At 37.8% G+C, this 19,943-nt stretch overlaps 1 protein-coding gene across 3 annotated transcripts in view; it reads right to left on the bottom strand.

The window, feature by feature from the left end:
• Nucleotides 1-2,725: 2,725 nt before the first annotated feature.
• Nucleotides 2,726-19,943, bottom strand: part of CACNA2D1 (Voltage-dependent calcium channel subunit alpha-2/delta-1) — a 125,766-nt gene continuing 108,548 nt past the window's right edge. For 2 of the 3 annotated variants that reach the window (XM_051212898.1, XM_051212900.1), the window contains 3 exons: nucleotides 19,412-19,708; nucleotides 8,113-15,830; nucleotides 2,726-2,933 (listed from right to left, as the gene is read on the bottom strand). Coding sequence is in view for 1 of the 3 variants with exons in the window: in XM_051212900.1 (XP_051068825.1) it covers nucleotides 15,643-15,830; nucleotides 19,412-19,708 (485 nt within the window). In the remaining 2 variants the exon portion in view is untranslated. Of the gene's footprint in view, nucleotides 2,934-8,112; nucleotides 19,709-19,943 lie in introns of all 3 variants that reach the window. The other variant, XM_051212897.1, reaches the window with a different exon arrangement.

The following is a 19,943-nucleotide window of genomic DNA, read 5'->3' as shown; positions in this document are numbered from 1 at the left end:
TCCTTTTTGATCGTTTTAAAAACATGGTGTTGTCATCAATCCTTCGAAATGCATATTCGCAGTCGCAGCCTTAGAGTTTTTGGGACATTACATCGACTCACAAGGGATCAAACCACTTCAGACGAAATTTGAAGATATCGCTAACTACCCCGAACCAACCTCTGTGAAGTTATTACGACGCTTCCTCGGTATGTGTAATTTTTATCGCGGCTTCTTACCACGTTGTGCTGAAGTGTTACAGCCATTAACCGATCTGCTAAAAACCGACAAAAATGGTACGAAGAGGGAAAAGAATCAGACATTCAACCTACCCCTGACGCCAAAACAGCATTCGAAAAAGCAAAGTTGATGATAGCTAATGCCACCATACTACAACATCTAAATACTGACCCCACAACACACTTAATTCTGTGTACGGATGCATCTCAAAAAGCCGTCGGGGCAGTATTACAACAACAGGTAAACAACATGACTACTCCCATAGCGTTTTTCTCCAAAAGACTGTCACCAGCCCAGGAACGCTATAGTACTTTTGGACGGGAGTTACTTGCTATCTACTTAGCCGTTAAACACTTTAACTTCTTACTACAAGGACGAACTTTCACCATCATGACCGATCACAAACCTTTATGTTACGCATTCAACACTTCGTACGACCGACACACCTCGCGAGGCACGACAACTGGATTACATTTCCCAGTTTACGACAGATATCCAATTTGTCAAAGGATACACCAACGTCGTAGCTGACGCATTGTCACGTAAGGACGTAAATACCCTGGTACGTAAACAAGACATCAATCTAGAAACAATCGCAAAACTACAAGTAGACGATACAGATTTGAAGGTCTGCCAGGAGAAGTCTAACTTGAACCTTAAACCAGTACCCATCCCTTTCTCAAATACATCTATCATTTGCGACGTTTCAACAGGTAACAACCACCCTCACGTCCCTCTAGCCTGTCGTCGACAAGTATTTCGTCAACTGCATGACCTTTCTCACCCAGGAATCAGAGCCACAACCAAATTGATTACTGAGCGTTTTGTGTGGCCAAAGATCAATTCTGATATAAGACGATGGACGCGAAGCTGCCTACAATGTCAACGCAGCAAGATTTAGAAGCACACGATCAGTCCAGTTGGCAAGTATCCTTTGCCGGAAAAACGTTTTCAACATATTCATTTAGACATAGTTGGTCCATTGCCACCATCTAATTCATTCACACACATCCTCACTGAGGTGGACAGATTCACCAGATGGGCGATAGCATGCCCTATTGCTGATACTTCCGCAGAAACAGTAGTCGGCGTATTCCTTGACCGTTGGATAGCAAATTACGGAGTACCTTCCACCGACCGTGGTCCCCAGTTTCAGTCTATCTTATTTCAGGAATTCACAAGACTTCTGGGCGTGAACCACATCAAAACAACAGCCTACCACCCAGCAGCTAACGGCTTGGTCGAAAGATTTCGCCGCCAATTGAAAAGCTCGCTGATGGCACAAGATGATACGACAAAATGGAGTGACGCATTACCACTTGTACTCCTGGGTATTCGTTCAACTATAAAGGAAGATATAGGTTGTACAGCCGCTGAGCTAGTTTACGGTACAGCCCTTACATTACCAGGCCAACTAGTGGACCCAAACACTTTAACACCAACGGACCCAAGTCGTTTTGCTAGCCAACTGCTGCAGACCATGCAACAGATCAAAACCATACCGCCTCGTGAACATAACAATCGAATACAACTCAACAGAAATCTAGAAACATGCAAGTTTGTCTTTTTCGAGTTGATGCTGTTAAAAAGCCATTGAAACAACTTTATGAAGGACCATATCAAGTAATTAAAAGAACGACCAAACACTTCATAATCAACAAGTGTGGAAAGAAAGAGACTATTGCTATCGATAGAATAAAGCCTGCTTTCTACGAGGCACAGCACGACAAAGAACATACTACTTCACTGAACCAACCCAGTCCAGCAACCACCACTACAGCAGACATGGAAGAAAAACTGAGTATCAAACCTACTTGCTTAACGCGCTCAGGCAGAGCTGTAAAAAACCCGAACGCTGTGTACATTTCGCCGAATAAAAAATCTAAACAAACAATTACCGATGTACTATACCATTATACTCACCCGATTTTTCCCAACAAAATCTATGATTTTTTTCCTTTTCACAGTGTACATAATCACATTTTTCCACAATTATTCGTTTTGTCACATTTATTTTTTTATTAATAAAAAAATTTTTTGTTACTATAATAAACGAGTAAACTCTATTTAATTACCCATTTATTGTACACAAAAATAAACAGTTCAATTTCCTTTTTTGGGTTCACTAACAGTTCTGCACATTATTATCATTGTTAGCAAACCAAGATTTTAAATGGCGGTATTCTCATTACTTTCGTTTGTCATGCTATGCCACATCACCGCTATTTTCACGCAATAACACACTGTATATTATTAACGTACATGTCATACGCATCTCCACATTGTTTATTGGTTATTATTGTAAATATTATTTTTGTATAAAATTTTTATTGTTGTTATTGTAACCAGTGTTACCTCCGGACACTCTAGGAGGAGCTATGTGGAGATATGACTGACAAGCTTATTTTGTAAATAGTCTTTAATATTATTTGTATTTGCTTTGTCAATTTCTCATTGTATGTACATTCATCATTAAATGACTGTACGTGTTGTTTTAGTCAATGACCTTGAAGACTTTTTCCGTTGTGATACTAATGTAGCGTGACACACTTTTGGTTGTTCGCAAATACACTATTACACACACACGCTCCTTGTTCTATTCTCACGCGTTATCGAGCTAATCGCATTCTAAACCAAATATTATCCACATTTTAGACTGCTGTGCCATTTCTATTACACTCTACGTCAAAGGAACTTACTGGAGTCATATTTACCTCATTGGAATTATTACTCATTTATAATTGTGGATTTTGGGACCAAAACTCAACAGAATACGCAACAACTAGCTGATTTAAGCAACGTCCCTGAACTTTTAATTTGTGTTACTAATTTATGAATTGTTATTGTTGCATTAACTTTTGGACGTAATAACTTTATCGCTAATTTTTGGTTATTATACATTTTGGTCCACCACAATTATTTGGTGAGCCTCGATTATTTTTTATAGACATTTACTATATGTATCTACGTTTTTAATAATTATTATCACTTGGCACGACATCATATTTTTTGTTTTTGCCATCATGAACTCTCCTGGTAAACTCATAGATATAGATAGTCCACTGACCAATCCCTTGAACTCTTCACAACCAGAAGATAATTCTTTAAACTCGATCAACGCAATTTCAGAGTTAAGATTACCAACGTACAGTGTAAATAATCCCAGAATCTGGTTTGCACAAGTCGACGCATTATTTATGAGACGAGGCATACGATCACAGGCAACAAAGTATGCAAATGTAGTTGGCGCACTCCCCATAGAGATTTCTGCTGAAGTAGGAGACTTGATCGACCATGTATCAGAATCAGAACCTTATGATAAGATAAAGACAGCCGTAATCCAACGCACCTCGGTTTCAGACGAGAGAAGACTGTATCAGTTGCTAATGTCTTGCGAATTGGGGGACAAGAGACCCTCGCAATTACTCCGGCATATGAAACATTTAGCAGGGTCATATAAGGTAGACGACGCATTACTTAAACAGATGTGGTTTCAACGTTTACCACAGAACGTCACCCAAATTCTCAGCGTATCAGGAACTTCCGTCAATCTCGACGATCTAGCTGATATGGCAGACAAGATGATGGAGATTTATCCCGACAGTCGGTGTTTGAATGCACTACAAACCTCTAGTAGAGACACGATGAACCCCCTCTGGACATTCAGCAGCAAATAGCACACTTAACTCAGCAAGTAGCATCGTTGCAGGCGACCATTGCCACGATTCACTCTCGTCCTGCCAGATCGATCTCGAGAAAGCGATCAAGGTCCAGACCTCGCACTAGGTCATCCAAACGGGCAGCTGATATTTGTTGGTATCACTCGAATTATGGAGAGGAAGCACGTCGTTGCACTAAACCGTGCAACTTTACGACAAACAAGCCAGATTATCAGGGAAACGAGCCGGCCAGACAGTAATGGGGGCGTCTGTTACTGGCTAACAAGTTAGCCGCCTCTTTTACATCAGGGATCGAATTTCTGGCTCGGATTTTTAGTCCACACAGAAGCAGAAATTAGCATTATCCCACTTCACCTCTCCTGAAGACAACAAACAAAAAATACTAAGCTGTCTCTCATTGCGGCTGACGAACCAATTATCAAAACTTACGGAGAGCAATCTCTTATATTAGACCTCGGACTCCGAAGACGATTCACATGGGTTTGCATAGTTGCCCAAGTCAAACGACCCATCCTCGGAGCTGATTTCCTCAGTGCCTACAATTTGTTAGTAGATATGACCAAGAAGAGATTAATCGACGCAAACACACGTTTACAGGTAGATGGTACACCTTCCAACGACTATGAAATCCATGGTGTACGGATAATGAAACCTGCGAACAACGTTTCCAACGACATTCTGTCAGAATACGGATGCATCACGAAATCAGATTATCAAAAGGAATGTAATCCACATCAGGTGCAACACCGCATCATTACCACCGGTCCACCTATTAGCGCCAGGGCGAGAAGACTACCGCCAAGCAAGTTGCAAGTAGCTAAAAGAGAATTCGAACATATGATGCAGCTTGGTATTATCAGACCATCCAACAGCCCTTGGGCCTCGCCGTTACACATGGTAACAAAGAAAGACCAAGATTGGCGTCCGTGTGGTGACTATCGCAGTCTGAATAATCAAACCATCCCTGATAGGTACCCTATCCCTCATATACATAACTTCTCGTTAAATTTACATGGTAAATGCATCTTCTCGAAACTTGAACTCGTGCGCGCATACCACCAAATTCCGATGGCACCAGAAGACATCGAGAAAACAGCCATAATCACACCTTTTGGTTTGTTTGAGTTTCTAAGGATGCCATTCGGACTGAAAAACGCTGCGCAGACATTCCAACGCTTTATGGATAACGTAACAAGAGGCCTTGATTTCGTGTTTGCCTACATCGACGATGTTCTGATTGCAAGCTCATCTTTAGAAGAGCACATCCAACATGTCCAGATCCTTTTTGATCGTTTTAAAAACATGGTGTTGTCATCAATCCTTCGAAATGCATATTCGCAGTCGCAGCCTTAGAGTTTTTGGGACATTACATCGACTCACAAGGGATCAAACCACTTCAGACGAAATTTGAAGATATCGCTAACTACCCCGAACCAACCTCTGTGAAGTTATTACGACGCTTCCTCGGTATGTGTAATTTTTATCGCGGCTTCTTACCACGTTGTGCTGAAGTGTTACAGCCATTAACCGATCTGCTAAAAACCGACAAAAATGGTACGAAGAGGGAAAAGAATCAGACATTCAACCTACCCCCTGACGCCAAAACAGCATTCGAAAAAGCAAAGTTGATGATAGCTAATGCCACCATACTACAACATCTAAATACTGACCCCACAACACACTTAATTCTGTGTACGGATGCATCTCAAAAAGCCGTCGGGGCAGTATTACAACAACAGGTAAACAACATGACTACTCCCATAGCGTTTTTCTCCAAAAGACTGTCACCAGCCCAGGAACGCTATAGTACTTTTGGACGGGAGTTACTTGCTATCTACTTAGCCGTTAAACACTTTAACTTCTTACTACAAGGACGAACTTTCACCATCATGACCGATCACAAACCTTTATGTTACGCATTCAACACTTCGTACGACCGACACACCTCGCGAGGCACGACAACTGGATTACATTTCCCAGTTTACGACAGATATCCAATTTGTCAAAGGATACACCAACGTCGTAGCTGACGCATTGTCACGTAAGGACGTAAATACCCTGGTACGTAAACAAGACATCAATCTAGAAACAATCGCAAAACTACAAGTAGACGATACAGATTTGAAGGTCTGCCAGGAGAAGTCTAACTTGAACCTTAAACCAGTACCCATCCCTTTCTCAAATACATCTATCATTTGCGACGTTTCAACAGGTAACAACCACCCTCACGTCCCTCTAGCCTGTCGTCGACAAGTATTTCGTCAACTGCATGACCTTTCTCACCCAGGAATCAGAGCCACAACCAAATTGATTACTGAGCGTTTTGTGTGGCCAAAGATCAATTCTGATATAAGACGATGGACGCGAAGCTGCCTACAATGTCAACGCAGCAAGATTTAGAAGCACACGATCAGTCCAGTTGGCAAGTATCCTTTGCCGGAAAAACGTTTTCAACATATTCATTTAGACATAGTTGGTCCATTGCCACCATCTAATTCATTCACACACATCCTCACTGAGGTGGACAGATTCACCAGATGGGCGATAGCATGCCCTATTGCTGATACTTCCGCAGAAACAGTAGTCGGCGTATTCCTTGACCGTTGGATAGCAAATTACGGAGTACCTTCCACCGACCGTGGTCCCCAGTTTCAGTCTATCTTATTTCAGGAATTCACAAGACTTCTGGGCGTGAACCACATCAAAACAACAGCCTACCACCCAGCAGCTAACGGCTTGGTCGAAAGATTTCGCCGCCAATTGAAAAGCTCGCTGATGGCACAAGATGATACGACAAAATGGAGTGACGCATTACCACTTGTACTCCTGGGTATTCGTTCAACTATAAAGGAAGATATAGGTTGTACAGCCGCTGAGCTAGTTTACGGTACAGCCCTTACATTACCAGGCCAACTAGTGGACCCAAACACTTTAACACCAACGGACCCAAGTCGTTTTGCTAGCCAACTGCTGCAGACCATGCAACAGATCAAAACCATACCGCCTCGTGAACATAACAATCGAATACAACTCAACAGAAATCTAGAAACATGCAAGTTTGTCTTTTTCGAGTTGATGCTGTTAAAAAGCCATTGAAACAACTTTATGAAGGACCATATCAAGTAATTAAAAGAACGACCAAACACTTCATAATCAACAAGTGTGGAAAGAAAGAGACTATTGCTATCGATAGAATAAAGCCTGCTTTCTACGAGGCACAGCACGACAAAGAACATACTACTTCACTGAACCAACCCAGTCCAGCAACCACCACTACAGCAGACATGGAAGAAAAACTGAGTATCAAACCTACTTGCTTAACGCGCTCAGGCAGAGCTGTAAAAAACCCGAACGCTGTGTACATTTCGCCGAATAAAAAATCTAAACAAACAATTACCGATGTACTATACCATTATACTCACCCGATTTTTCCCAACAAAATCTATGATTTTTTTCCTTTTCACAGTGTACATAATCACATTTTTCCACAATTATTCGTTTTGTCACATTTATTTTTTTATTAATAAAAAAATTTTTTGTTACTATAATAAACGAGTAAACTCTATTTAATTACCCATTTATTGTACACAAAAATAAACAGTTCAATTTCCTTTTTTGGGTTCACTAACAGTTCTGCACATTATTATCATTGTTAGCAAACCAAGATTTTAAATGGCGGTATTCTCATTACTTTCGTTTGTCATGCTATGCCACATCACCGCTATTTTCACGCAATAACACACTGTATATTATTAACGTACATGTCATACGCATCTCCACATTGTTTATTGGTTATTATTGTAAATATTATTTTTGTATAAAATTTTTATTGTTGTTATTGTAACCAGTGTTACCTCCGGACACTCTAGGAGGAGCTATGTGGAGATATGACTGACAAGCTTATTTTGTAAATAGTCTTTAATATTATTTGTATTTGCTTTGTCAATTTCTCATTGTATGTACATTCATCATTAAATGACTGTACGTGTTGTTTTAGTCAATGACCTTGAAGACTTTTTCCGTTGTGATACTAATGTAGCGTGACACACTTTTGGTTGTTCGCAAATACACTATTACACACACACGCTCCTTGTTCTATTCTCACGCGTTATCGAGCTAATCGCATTCTAAACCAAATATTATCCACATTTTAGACTGCTGTGCCATTTCTATTACACTCTACGTCAAAGGAACTTACTGGAGTCATATTTACCTCATTGGAATTATTACTCATTTATAATTGTGGATTTTTGGGACCAAAACTCAACAGAATACGCAACAACTAGCTGATTTAAGCAACGTCCCTGAACTTTTAATTTGTGTTACTAATTTATGAATTGTTATTGTTGCATTAACTTTTGGACGTAATAACTTTATCGCTAATTTTTGGTTATTATACTTTTTGGTCTACCTCACATGCAAATTGCCATTTGGAAAAGCGGTCCTCTACAGTAAAGACGTAAGTAAATCCGTTCGATGGGGCCAAAGAACCAACTAGATCAGCATGCACATAAATGTTTCTCCATTGACATTATAAACAATTTCTGGATCATTGCTTTATATTTTTGGCCAAATAAATCTTTCTGCAATTAGTCTTAAGTAACGTGGATTCCTGGATGAGATAATGAGTGAAGACTTTCACAGACGTTTTGCTTGTACACTATTAGCACAAACAGTCTGTGTGTTCCAGTTACAGTATCAAAAATTATGGTAGAGTTAGAGTGTGCTATTGGAGCACTTTTCAACACTAGACTCGAATTCTGTTTACAAGCAGCAAGATCAGACTCATCAGCCTGCAAACGTCCAATGTCTAATAAAACAGTTCCCTTAATGGAGCAAATGGCATCGACGTTGAAACGTGATAAAGTATCTGTCAAAACAGTTGACTCACCTTTTATAAACTGTATGTTGGTGGAGGATTGGGAAATGTAATTTAATTGTCAAATTTCTCTGGAAGAATAACTATCGCTTTGGGCACTCAAGGTGTAAGTCAAAGGTTTATGGTCAGTCAATATTACGAAATCACCTTGCAGTAAATGTTTAAAATGTTAAACCACTAAGCAAATAGCCAATAATTCTCTACCAAAAGTGCTGTATCACGTTTGAGTTGGTTCTAGTTTCTTTGAAAAGAAAGCAAATGGTTTGATTTCATTATCTACTCACTATGGCAGTACCACACTTAGTGTGGCCTGGGACACGTCCATACACAGAATTAGTGTTACTTCCGAATCAGGATTTGGGTAAGTGTGATAATTAGAAGTATTTGAATTATCTTATAAACTAAGAATCCCAGAAATAACGTAGTCGGATCAAGAAGTACTAGATAAGCACGAACGAATGTACTGTATTCAGAATTCTGAAAACATCAGGGTTTTGATCATGATTAGGTTCACTCAACATATTTTCCTCAGGTTTGGAAGGAATTTCGTTAGAAATAAGTGAATCGTTAGGAAAAACCATATCTGGTACGATAACATGAGAAATCTGACCAGTCGATTGATTAGAAACTGTTGTCTCACGAGAATTCTGAGTTTCATTTAACTCTACACTGTCTTTTGAAATCGTTGATAAAGACAAATTATCATTAGGAACACTGGACTTAATAGAATCATAATTACAAGACTTAATATTCGTTGCAGCAAGATGAACAGTAGTATTACAAACGGGCTGAATATGTCTAATATTACCATATCTAAAGCACTCAGAATTACGAAATTTACATTGATTAAAAGAGTGGAACATACCACAGGACAAGCATTGACCAAACTTGTGCCCACTTTCGTGAACTGCATCGCAACTCCCCAATGAATTATCTGCGTAACCTTCAGTACGCGCCGGACTACGATGACGTAATGTAGTGGAATTTTTTATATCCTCATGAATCATTTTACGAAATCTCCCTTTACCGCAATCGAAATTTGTATACTTAACATAGTCTAGTAGTAGTTCCTTGAGAGCTGTGTAAGGAAGCGAAATGGGCTTTTCCGGTTAAGGCAGAGTTTTTAATAAGCCATATGCTTCTTTTCCGATGAATGTGAGTGAATGTGCTACAATGTTAACATCATCATCTTCGTTGGTCATAGCCCGAATTTCGAACCTTTCAAATTAATCCTCAAAAGCATCGAAATCTGAATGTATATCCAACAATTCCATCACAGGCTCCATCGTTACGCCAATGTGATAATTAGAAGTATTTAAATTGTCGTATGAACTAGGAATCCCAGAAATAACGTAGTCGGATCAAGAAGTACTAGATGAACACGAACGAATGTACTGTATTTAGAATTCGAAATCAAGCATTCAACAAGTATATGGGAATCATTAGTTTGTTCAAACACCACAGTAATTCATCATGGTAGTAGAAACAATTGCTGTTTTAGCAGCAGAAAAAGCGTCTTTTGCTTTGGAGGATAATGTGAACTTTTTGGCTTTGTCTTTTAGCACCTCCCTAAATGTTATAGAATGACTGAGTAGTGTGGAGAAAACCGGCAGCAAAAATTCATCATCTCCAAGAAACATCAAATTTGTTCGATGAATCTGGCTCTCAAGAATTTTCGATGGCTTCGATTTTTGAGTCTAACGGTTTGATACCATGTTTGTCAGTGAAGTGACCTAAAAACTCAAGACTCTCGACTACAAAAATACATTTGGTTGAACTAATAATCATACTAAATCTCCGAAATCTTTTTGTTAGTTGATGTACGTGGTCGGTATGTTTGTGGGACGAACTGCTAGCTACTGACGTATCGTCAATATACACGAAAACAAAATCTAGGCCTTTAGTGACCTCATCCATAAATCATTGAAGTGTCTGTGAGGTGTTCTCTAATCCAAATGGCGTTCTCAGAAATTCAAACAAACCAACTGGAGTAGGGTGACTGTTTTTGCTATAACCTCGGATGCTACTGGAATCTGATGATACACTCTATTGATTTTAGAAAAAAATAGTTTACCGTGTAACGTAGGCAAAATGTCACACAAAATATGGAATGGGGTAACTGTCAGGTAACGGTAAGTTATTCAATGACTGTTAATCGCCACAGAGCCGCCAATCCTGATCCCACTTAGTTACCATGTGGAGTGGGGATGCCCAGGGGCTACTTGATGAGTGTTTTATTCCAAGTCGCATCATGTGCTCGAGTTCGGCTTTTGAAACAGTAAGCTTATCCGGTTGTGATCGAGATGGACGTGCTTATTGTCATGATTCGATGTGCTACGAATGTTGGATGGTGCTTTCACTGTAATCTGGTTTCGGTGTCTTGGGGAAATTGGATAAAATATATATCCTTTACTGGGGTGTCGGTTTTAATACTATGTATGTGAAAATCCAACTGAACTATTAGAACTTGAAGTTTTGTTCAAGAATCGATAAATTTGATTTTTTTTAACATCAACTTATAAGTTGTAGAAGCTTAGGGAGTTTGCACTTAATACACAGTGACAGACATCAGTGATAATAAACACCCAGCTTACAAGACGTCTAATTCCCAAGTCTAATGTCAGGAGTTTCTCTCCGAATGTCTTGATTTCAGTTTTATTAAACTCTCTCAAAGAGTATTTTTCACATTTAACAATAGGTCTCTTGGCTAAGGTAACTGAAATAACACTTACTTCGGTTCCAGTGTCTACTTAGAATTTGTAACCAGAAGTCTTTTCAAGGACATGTAAGAGGCGACTACGGGCATGACCAGTAACGTCTATCGTTATTACTGTCTGGTTGAAACGTTTTAGCAAGAAAAATAACTCGAAAAATTTGCAGGACGTAACACACTTCATAGCTATGTCGCCATACTTTCTATGGTACCAAAATGTTTGGTCGTCATATTCGTTTATTCTTATGATGTGTCTGTTCTTACTCATCTGCAAACTAGATCGCGAACCTTGAGATGTGAGATTGGAAATTAATTATTGTAATACATCTAGCTTGCTTCCAAGACTAGCTACAGTGAGTGCGTGGTGTGTACGTAGGTCGCTAAATTTTGAATGCGGTAAAAGAGAAAAAGTTAAATGATTCTTCAGAACACCAGGAATTCGACTACTTAACTAAGTCGTCTCAGTCCAGTGAGTAATTACGGTTATTCAGACAACCATTCATTGAGAAGTTGCGAAGTAAGATTCACCCATGTAACTTTTTGTGACCTGTTGATCTGACTCCTATTTAGATTGTACGAATGATTGTTATCACCTATTTTCGTATATCATCGTCGACTTAGATCGCGTTAGTCCATAACGGAATTAAATAAGTCGATTAACGAGAATGGCATTTGAATACATATATTTTGTATATGAAGTGAATGAAACAGAGCCAAGCAAAGTGACGCACAGGGAGGATGGCTGTGAAGCCAACTCCATTTTAATTAAGCGTTACTCAGTATTTATAGGCAGACAAAATAAGCTACAGACATACAATGAGTCATGGGACATGAAGTGTACACACATATACGCTCATGTGAAAACAGTCAAGGCTAATAAGCGAATAATTGACAAGGTCAAAATATGGCTCAAGTAAAATGAATAAAATAGGATGTCCGGAAGTTAGAATAAAGGTATATGGGCTTGCCATAATAACTGACACTACAATTCATGTGTGTATCGTAATGATTTAAATGTGTTATGTTTGGACAAATACAGGCAGTTTGTATTAATACTATTCGTTTTGCTGCAAGCGATGCTGAATTTCGCGAGACTATAGCTTATGGATCACCTTGTGAAATATTAGCCAATCAGATAACAGTCAATATAGAGTAATAATATATTATACAAAACCAAAGAAAGAAAGTGGATACACTTCTTATACGTGGTTCAAAAACTTGTGAAGGTTAGAAAAAAGGTTCGGAGGTTCTAAAATCGAAATGCATACGGCAGAAGAACTCATCCATATGGCTACAGAATAGTCGGCCTCTGGAGCCATGATAAGGTCACAAAAACTCTTTCAATCTCGACCACATAGTTTCAATATTTTTAGTGTACACTCCAGTTGTTGGGTTCATAAAATGGCGCCTGTTAATAACGACATGATGCACATAACCAAGTCTACGGAGGCATTTATACATTCTCTGACCATCCGTAAATATCGTAGTACCCGGCTGCACATATTCCCGTATAATTGTTATTATCGTCGTTACCTGTCGGTTTCTGACCCGTTGAAAGTGTTCCTTTTGAGAAGACCTGTCATATATTCCAAGGGCCTGTGAGGAATATTAATGGAAGTGCTAATATTACAGTCTTCCTTAATGCTACGTCCTCTCTTGGATTTCCGTTTTCTTACTACTGTTTCGTCTAGTTATATATTATACTATCCAGTTCGCAACAATTAAAAAAACTTGCATTGGTCTCAGTTTCGATCGAGCGCTAAAAGTTCCCATCCTAGTAGAGGTCTTTGTAATATTCAGGAGTACTTGAATTATAGTATGAACTAGGAATCCCAGAAATAACGTAGTCGGATCAAGAAGTACTAGATAAGCACGAACGAATGTACTGTACTTAGAATTCGAAATCAAGCATGCAACAAGTACAAAGGGATCATTAATTCATTCAAACACCGCAGTCTTCCTACAACATAAGTAACATCGAAACACATCATCACAGTTATCTGTACAAGGTCCAACAGTCAGTTGATTACCGCAATCACAAATAAATAAACCTCCTAGAAATCTCATTTGTTGTAGCCGTTCAATTATCACGTCTTCTTCAAAATGCGCTTTAAATCGACCGTACTTGACCATCAGGCAATGAAATTGACGCCGTAACCTTGGAACCCCTCAAGTGCTTTCGATTCGCTCGTTCATAAATGATAATACCACCGCAGTCCAGAGTTAAATGAAACCCAGAATCCTTGTGAGACAATCAAATCATGATCAAAAACCTGATGCAGGTTGGATGGATGCTGATTTTTCCAAGGATTCATTATTCTTTAGTGAAATTCCTAATAAATTTGAGGAAATTATTTCAGAAGACTCAGATCCTGACGTCATATCAAATGTCATTTGTCCTCACATTGGATCTATTTCCAGTGATATTCCTAATGAAAGTGACATATATGTTCCGAATAAGTCGAATTATAGTCACATTTCTGATGTTATTGTATCAGCTGTTGGATATTCTCACAACACACGTATAATAAGTAGAGTTCTAGTGAGCGGTATAAAGGATCAAAGGGAATAGGAAATTTTCCCAAAGCAGTCAGAGAACCAGTTTATCCAGATATGAAGTTTGCACAGGCAGCGAATTCAAATCAAGTTAAGAGTATCCTAATGCGTATGAGGCAGATGAATATTTTCCATTTGATTGTTTAGCAGGTGAATCAAGCACAGATGAAACACATGTTAATTACACATATCAATGCATATTTACCTATGTATTCTAATATGAAAATCGAAATATGTATCATAGTCTCTATGCAAGTCAAATTCACATGATGGAATGCCTCAAATTATCTGTCAGTTTTTTATTTATCTCGAGGTTTTCTTCTTGCTGTTTGTGCTTTATTCTCGATGTGGCATTGGATTAATTTACAAACTCTGAATTTGCTAGCAATGCAGTCCATCCCTGTTGTTCGATTTAATCAGATGTCATCACTCAGTTCTGTTCTTCTACTAGATAATTTGTCATGATTCATTTATCTAACCTAAATCTTTTTTTCGTGCTGTTTACATTTTAAACGCTATTCTTCATTTTTTATATGAAGTGTAATTCATTTTCCCCCCATTGATTGCAATATATTATCCTACTTCCGCTATCTTTATTTTAAGACTGTTTTGACTTGACTGAAATATATGCATCGATAAACTATCGCAGTCGACTTATTCTCATTCATTTCACTTTCAGTCAGATAATTCAAATGACTGGTAATATAGTTGCTAATCAATCAACTTGATAGTAACATTTTAATTTTCATATGTCGGTTTATGACTTATGAAATGTGAATCCAAAAAGCACCTATGTCTTAAATGAATTTCTGTCCTTTTTTTTAAAATATTCTACTTTATAATTATATTATAATTATAAAATAAGTATAATACAACTTTTATTTTGTCAACCAGTTATTCTGCTTTCTGATATCGCTTCCTTGTTGAACATCACATCAGTAATGTAATCATCAAGTGACCATATTCACGAATAGCAACCGATCTCACATAACTCACAATTCTTATAACTATCCCTAATTTATGACAAAGAAATTCTGTATAATAAGAATTCAATTACTATTGCAGTGTGTGTTCAGTAAACTATGTATGAAACTGAAATACAGTGCAATAAGATAAGCTTATTGATCAGTAGTTTTTCTATCTTAAACTAAACATTTGGAAAAAAAGGAACTTCGGCTTCAAATTCCCATGTTAAATTGTCTAGAGTTTATTTGACTGTGATAATAAAATACAGAATTACCAAAACATTACATATGCATGAAAAAATTTACTCAGTAGATGGATTACTTGTATCTCGGTTAATAAATGGTAACGTATATCGAGGAACTATCAGATCAAGATACGTAGATAAAACACAAGATTATAATGGAATAACAATCTAGAATAAATTATATCATTATTATTTTAAATAACATTGGTTTTGCATAATATGATGGCACACAATTATGTAGACAAACCCATGACCATCAATCCGATATGTTTTGCTCTTCTTGTTGTACTACTGACTAATAGTAAGTAGAACAAAACGTTTTACAAAATCTCAACCCCAGTAATCGTGTACATTCGATTTAGGAAGTGTTTCTGATATCAATAAACTAAATAACTAATAATACAATGAAAGAAAAAACATTCAAAATCATGATCATATATAATGAAATCTGTAATCTATCTGTACTGGAACAATGAAGTGGATTATCCTCATCATTCGGAACTAAAGTCCACTTTTGTGATTGTCTACGATAGCGCGGAACACGGGAAGTTTCACAAACATCTGGACCGACATCTGGAAGAAGATCAACATTGATTTGACTGAGGTGATTTTTAAAAGTACATAGTGAAGATATATATGTCATCATGGAATGGAGTTTACTGTATGGCAGTAGTCTCAATAAGGGAAATCATCGTTACGATTATTATTATTATTATTATTATTATTATTATTATTATTAACTACTGAAGGGTTAGCGAAATTTCCCTGAGCCCTAACTGAACAGTTTCTATGTTAGACAAGAGATCACTGAATATTGAACAGCGTATTGAATACCGCCGAGGTCAAGCCTGATCAATCCACACCGACCGAATACACGCCACGGACAGGTGCATGCAGCAATGACCCTTATCTGTATTTCTTCAATCTGTAATTACTAATACATTCTGCTTTAGCAGTAGTATTATATAATATTTGTCACTAGCAAAGCCGATCCATCTTGTTATCAAGATACAGCAAGCCAGGTTGGGTATTAATATTGAGGTGTGACTTCACAACGTAAGTCAGAAGGTCACGTTATTCCCAATCAACCCGAATAGACCACCAACATTGGTGGTCTGCACCACTATCAGTACTAATAGTACTAATAATATTATTAGTAGCAGTATCAGTAGTAGTAAAGAACGGTACGAACAGGTAATATGCTTCGAGAAGAAAGAATGATGAGGTGAGGTTGTAATGGGAGCACCCGAAGTAGAGGAGAATATTAAAAGATGGGGTGAAATACGTGAACTGCGATATTTAACAATAGTGGCTAATATGGAGGTCATATTTACGTGTCGAAAACTGGTTAACATAAACTTAGGGAGATGATGAAGTTATAATTATAAATCATGATAAAAATAAGTAATTACGTAGGAAAATGACATAATCAGGATTATGTGATAAATGAGACATCAAATTACTCTCAGTGTCAGGAAAAGTTCTCAACAGAGTGTTTCCGAATTAATAAATGATTCACAGGACACCCAACTTCGAGACCAACAAGTTGGATTTCGCAAATATAGATCATGTTCCGAATAAATCGTGACACATCGAATCATTGTTGAGAAGTCGTTTCAATGGAACTCATAGTTTTACATCAACTTCCCTGTTTATGAGAAGTCATTCGACAGTGTGGCTAAAAGAAATTCAAAGAACCCTCTTTCACGTTATGGGATACCTGACAAGATCGTCATCATCGTACTAAACTGCTGAGATGTACTAAATTTCAAAGTCGTCCAAAAAGAACAGCTCACAAATGCGTTCCGTACCAAGATTTATGTCAGACAAGGCTCTCTACTCTCATCATTTTTTGTTCTCCTAGCTTTTGACTGAACCCCCACAACTCAGAAGTAGAATAAAACATAGTGGATATCTTGGACGCAGTTAGCTGCGTGGACTCATCCAGTGACTCGGTCGTTCTACCCTACACACAGAAACAAATGTAGATGAAGACATACGATGTAGCAGCGGCTTCTACAACAACAGGCCTCAACATTCACATGAGAAAAGCAAGACCCCAAGATACAACACAGCGTGCAACAACCAAATCACACCTGATAGAGAAGCTCTGAAAGAGGTAAAAACCTTTCCATAAATAGACAGCATCACTGATAAGCAAGGAGAATATGACGGGTTTTTGAATTCATGGTTCGCCAAAGCAAGGGAACCATACCTACAGTTGAAGAAAAACTGTCAGCTAATACAAAAGTTGTAAATTTTAACGTCAACCCTAAGAAAGTTCTACTATATGGGGCTGAAGGTTGGAAAACTGCCACAACCATCGTTTAAAAAGTACATATTTATTGACATAAGGTCGCAAAAACTCTTTCAGCCTCGACCACATAGCTTCAATATTGTTAGTGTGCACTCCGGTTGTTGAGTACACAAAATGCCACTTGTGGATAACAATAATGCACATAACCGAGTATATGTAGGAGTTTGTACGCTTTCCGATCATCCGTATATATTATAGTACCTGGCTGCAGCCAGTGTTACTGGTGCTTTTATTATCCAGTTCGCAATAATTGTAATAATTTGCCTTAGTTAGAAATTATATATAGGGTTTTCATCACGAACTGGCATTGGCTATAATGCCAGAAATCTATTTAGCCAAATGGATGAAAGGCTTTCGCGCCAAAATCCGAGGTCTGTTATCGTATACCTGATTGATTCGTCCACAAATTATAGTCGTTTTATTTGTTATAGCCGCTCAATTATCACGTTTTGTACAAAATTTCATGTGAAACGATCGTACGTTAGCATTAAGCACTAAAGTTGGCGCCGTGACCTTGAAATCTCTAAAACGCTCCTGATTGGCTCGTCCATAAATTAGTCTCCTAAAATAATAAAAAGTTTATGTATCCTAAAACATATTACGATTAATTTTCTTCTGATTATTTGATGATAACACGTTCAACAGCCAGTTACGTAACAATGTTTTGATTCACATCACTCAGTACAGATTTCTATTCCTTCCTTCATTCTTATCTGAGTTCCAGTTAGTTAATTAATTTTCACAGTTGAAATCACGAGCCGATCTAAGTTAGACCACCATTGAAACTTGAAAGCATTGGACATCTATTTCGTACTAGTATAATCAGTGCGCGTTCACGATCCTTCACGCGGGACTCGAACCCATGACTTTTAGTTTCGGGTGAAAACTCTCAACTTTCAGATCACTAAGCCGGCATCCGACGATGTTAATATCCAATTTAATCAATCCATGATCTTGTTCAACCCTCAATCGATTGCTTGCTATGGATAACTGTCAATTTTTGTCATATTTAGTAATACATAACTTAAGATGATAAGTCTTCTTCCAGTTTGGAATGTAATTTTCAGTTGTTTCTTCCAGGATATCTATCAAGTTAATCTATAGATAATTAGCTGCATAAATCATGCTTTTAACGCTTTGTTTTTTTTCAGAATTAATCTACATCCATGTCATCTAGGCTCATAATGAAGGATTTTTTAATATAAAGATTGTATACTTGTCTTGTTTTTAATGGATAACTAGATTATTTGTATATAGCAATCATTATAGGATCACTGATGAACAGACGTGGTCAGGTAGCGAGAAAAATAAAAAAGTGACAATTTATGAAAGCTGTTTCTTGGACCATCAGTACACTTAATTTTCAATGTGTAATGTAATGACTAACAGGGTTCGTCTGGCAAGTCATTTAATTAAGCCATTACTCCCCAAGGTCAGTTGACAATGATAGGACTCACGTGTAGTAGTTCACAAGATACCATGGTATTTGGGCACTAAAAAGCCGTAAATCAAATCCCTAACATACCTGACGTCATTTCCATTGGGTACCAAAGGTCAATAAAACACATAATTCCCGATTTTGTCTATGTGGGTGTTAAATACTTGCATCAAAAAGGTAAAAATAGACACACTTTTAAAGTCAAAATGTGATTGATTCATGTCCAAATGTGAACACAAAAATACTCGGATGAAGGTGTATCCACTTGACTAGTCTCGAATGGGGCAAAACACGCCTCCTAGATACCAATTCTGGCTACAGTCTATCTATCCTCTCAAACACAAATTTCTAATTAAGGCAAATTTTTAAAATCGTTTTCTTACTTTTTTTATAACTAACCTTTTACAGGATCACGGCGTAAACGTTTAATGAGTGTTATCTTTTCGCACTCAGCAAATATTGGATCTGTGATAAGTAACAACAGATTTGTACCGTTAATCGATTGTACTGACCAATCACGATTGCGTTGTTGAGAACATGATATAAGTCCTTGAAATCTATGGTGAAAGCCATCATTGAATGGTGGATTTATTGTATCATATAGCTCACTATTTAATGAATAATAACGATGCATTAATTTAATGCACTGATATGGTTTATTTTGTGGATCGACATAATCGTTTAGATCACCTGAAACTGTTGAAGAAAATACAAATAACAAGAAAAAAAATATTTATATGTCGTAAATCAACTGTGGGACTTGTAAATATATAAACGTTCAATAATTTAGGTGGTCAGGAAATTTATTCCAAGAGGTCATCCACCATCTACACTGATGTACAATCCTGGATGGTACAGGAGGACGTTGAAAAAATTGCATGAATTCACTAACCGTTGGCTTGAGCTTTAGGGGAATGTAACGACATCTCAA

This window comes from Schistosoma haematobium, chromosome 3, assembly GCF_000699445.3.
Source record: "Schistosoma haematobium chromosome 3, whole genome shotgun sequence".
NCBI lineage: Eukaryota > Metazoa > Platyhelminthes > Trematoda > Strigeidida > Schistosomatidae > Schistosoma > Schistosoma haematobium.
This window is presented reverse-complemented; position numbering and strand designations above follow the sequence as displayed.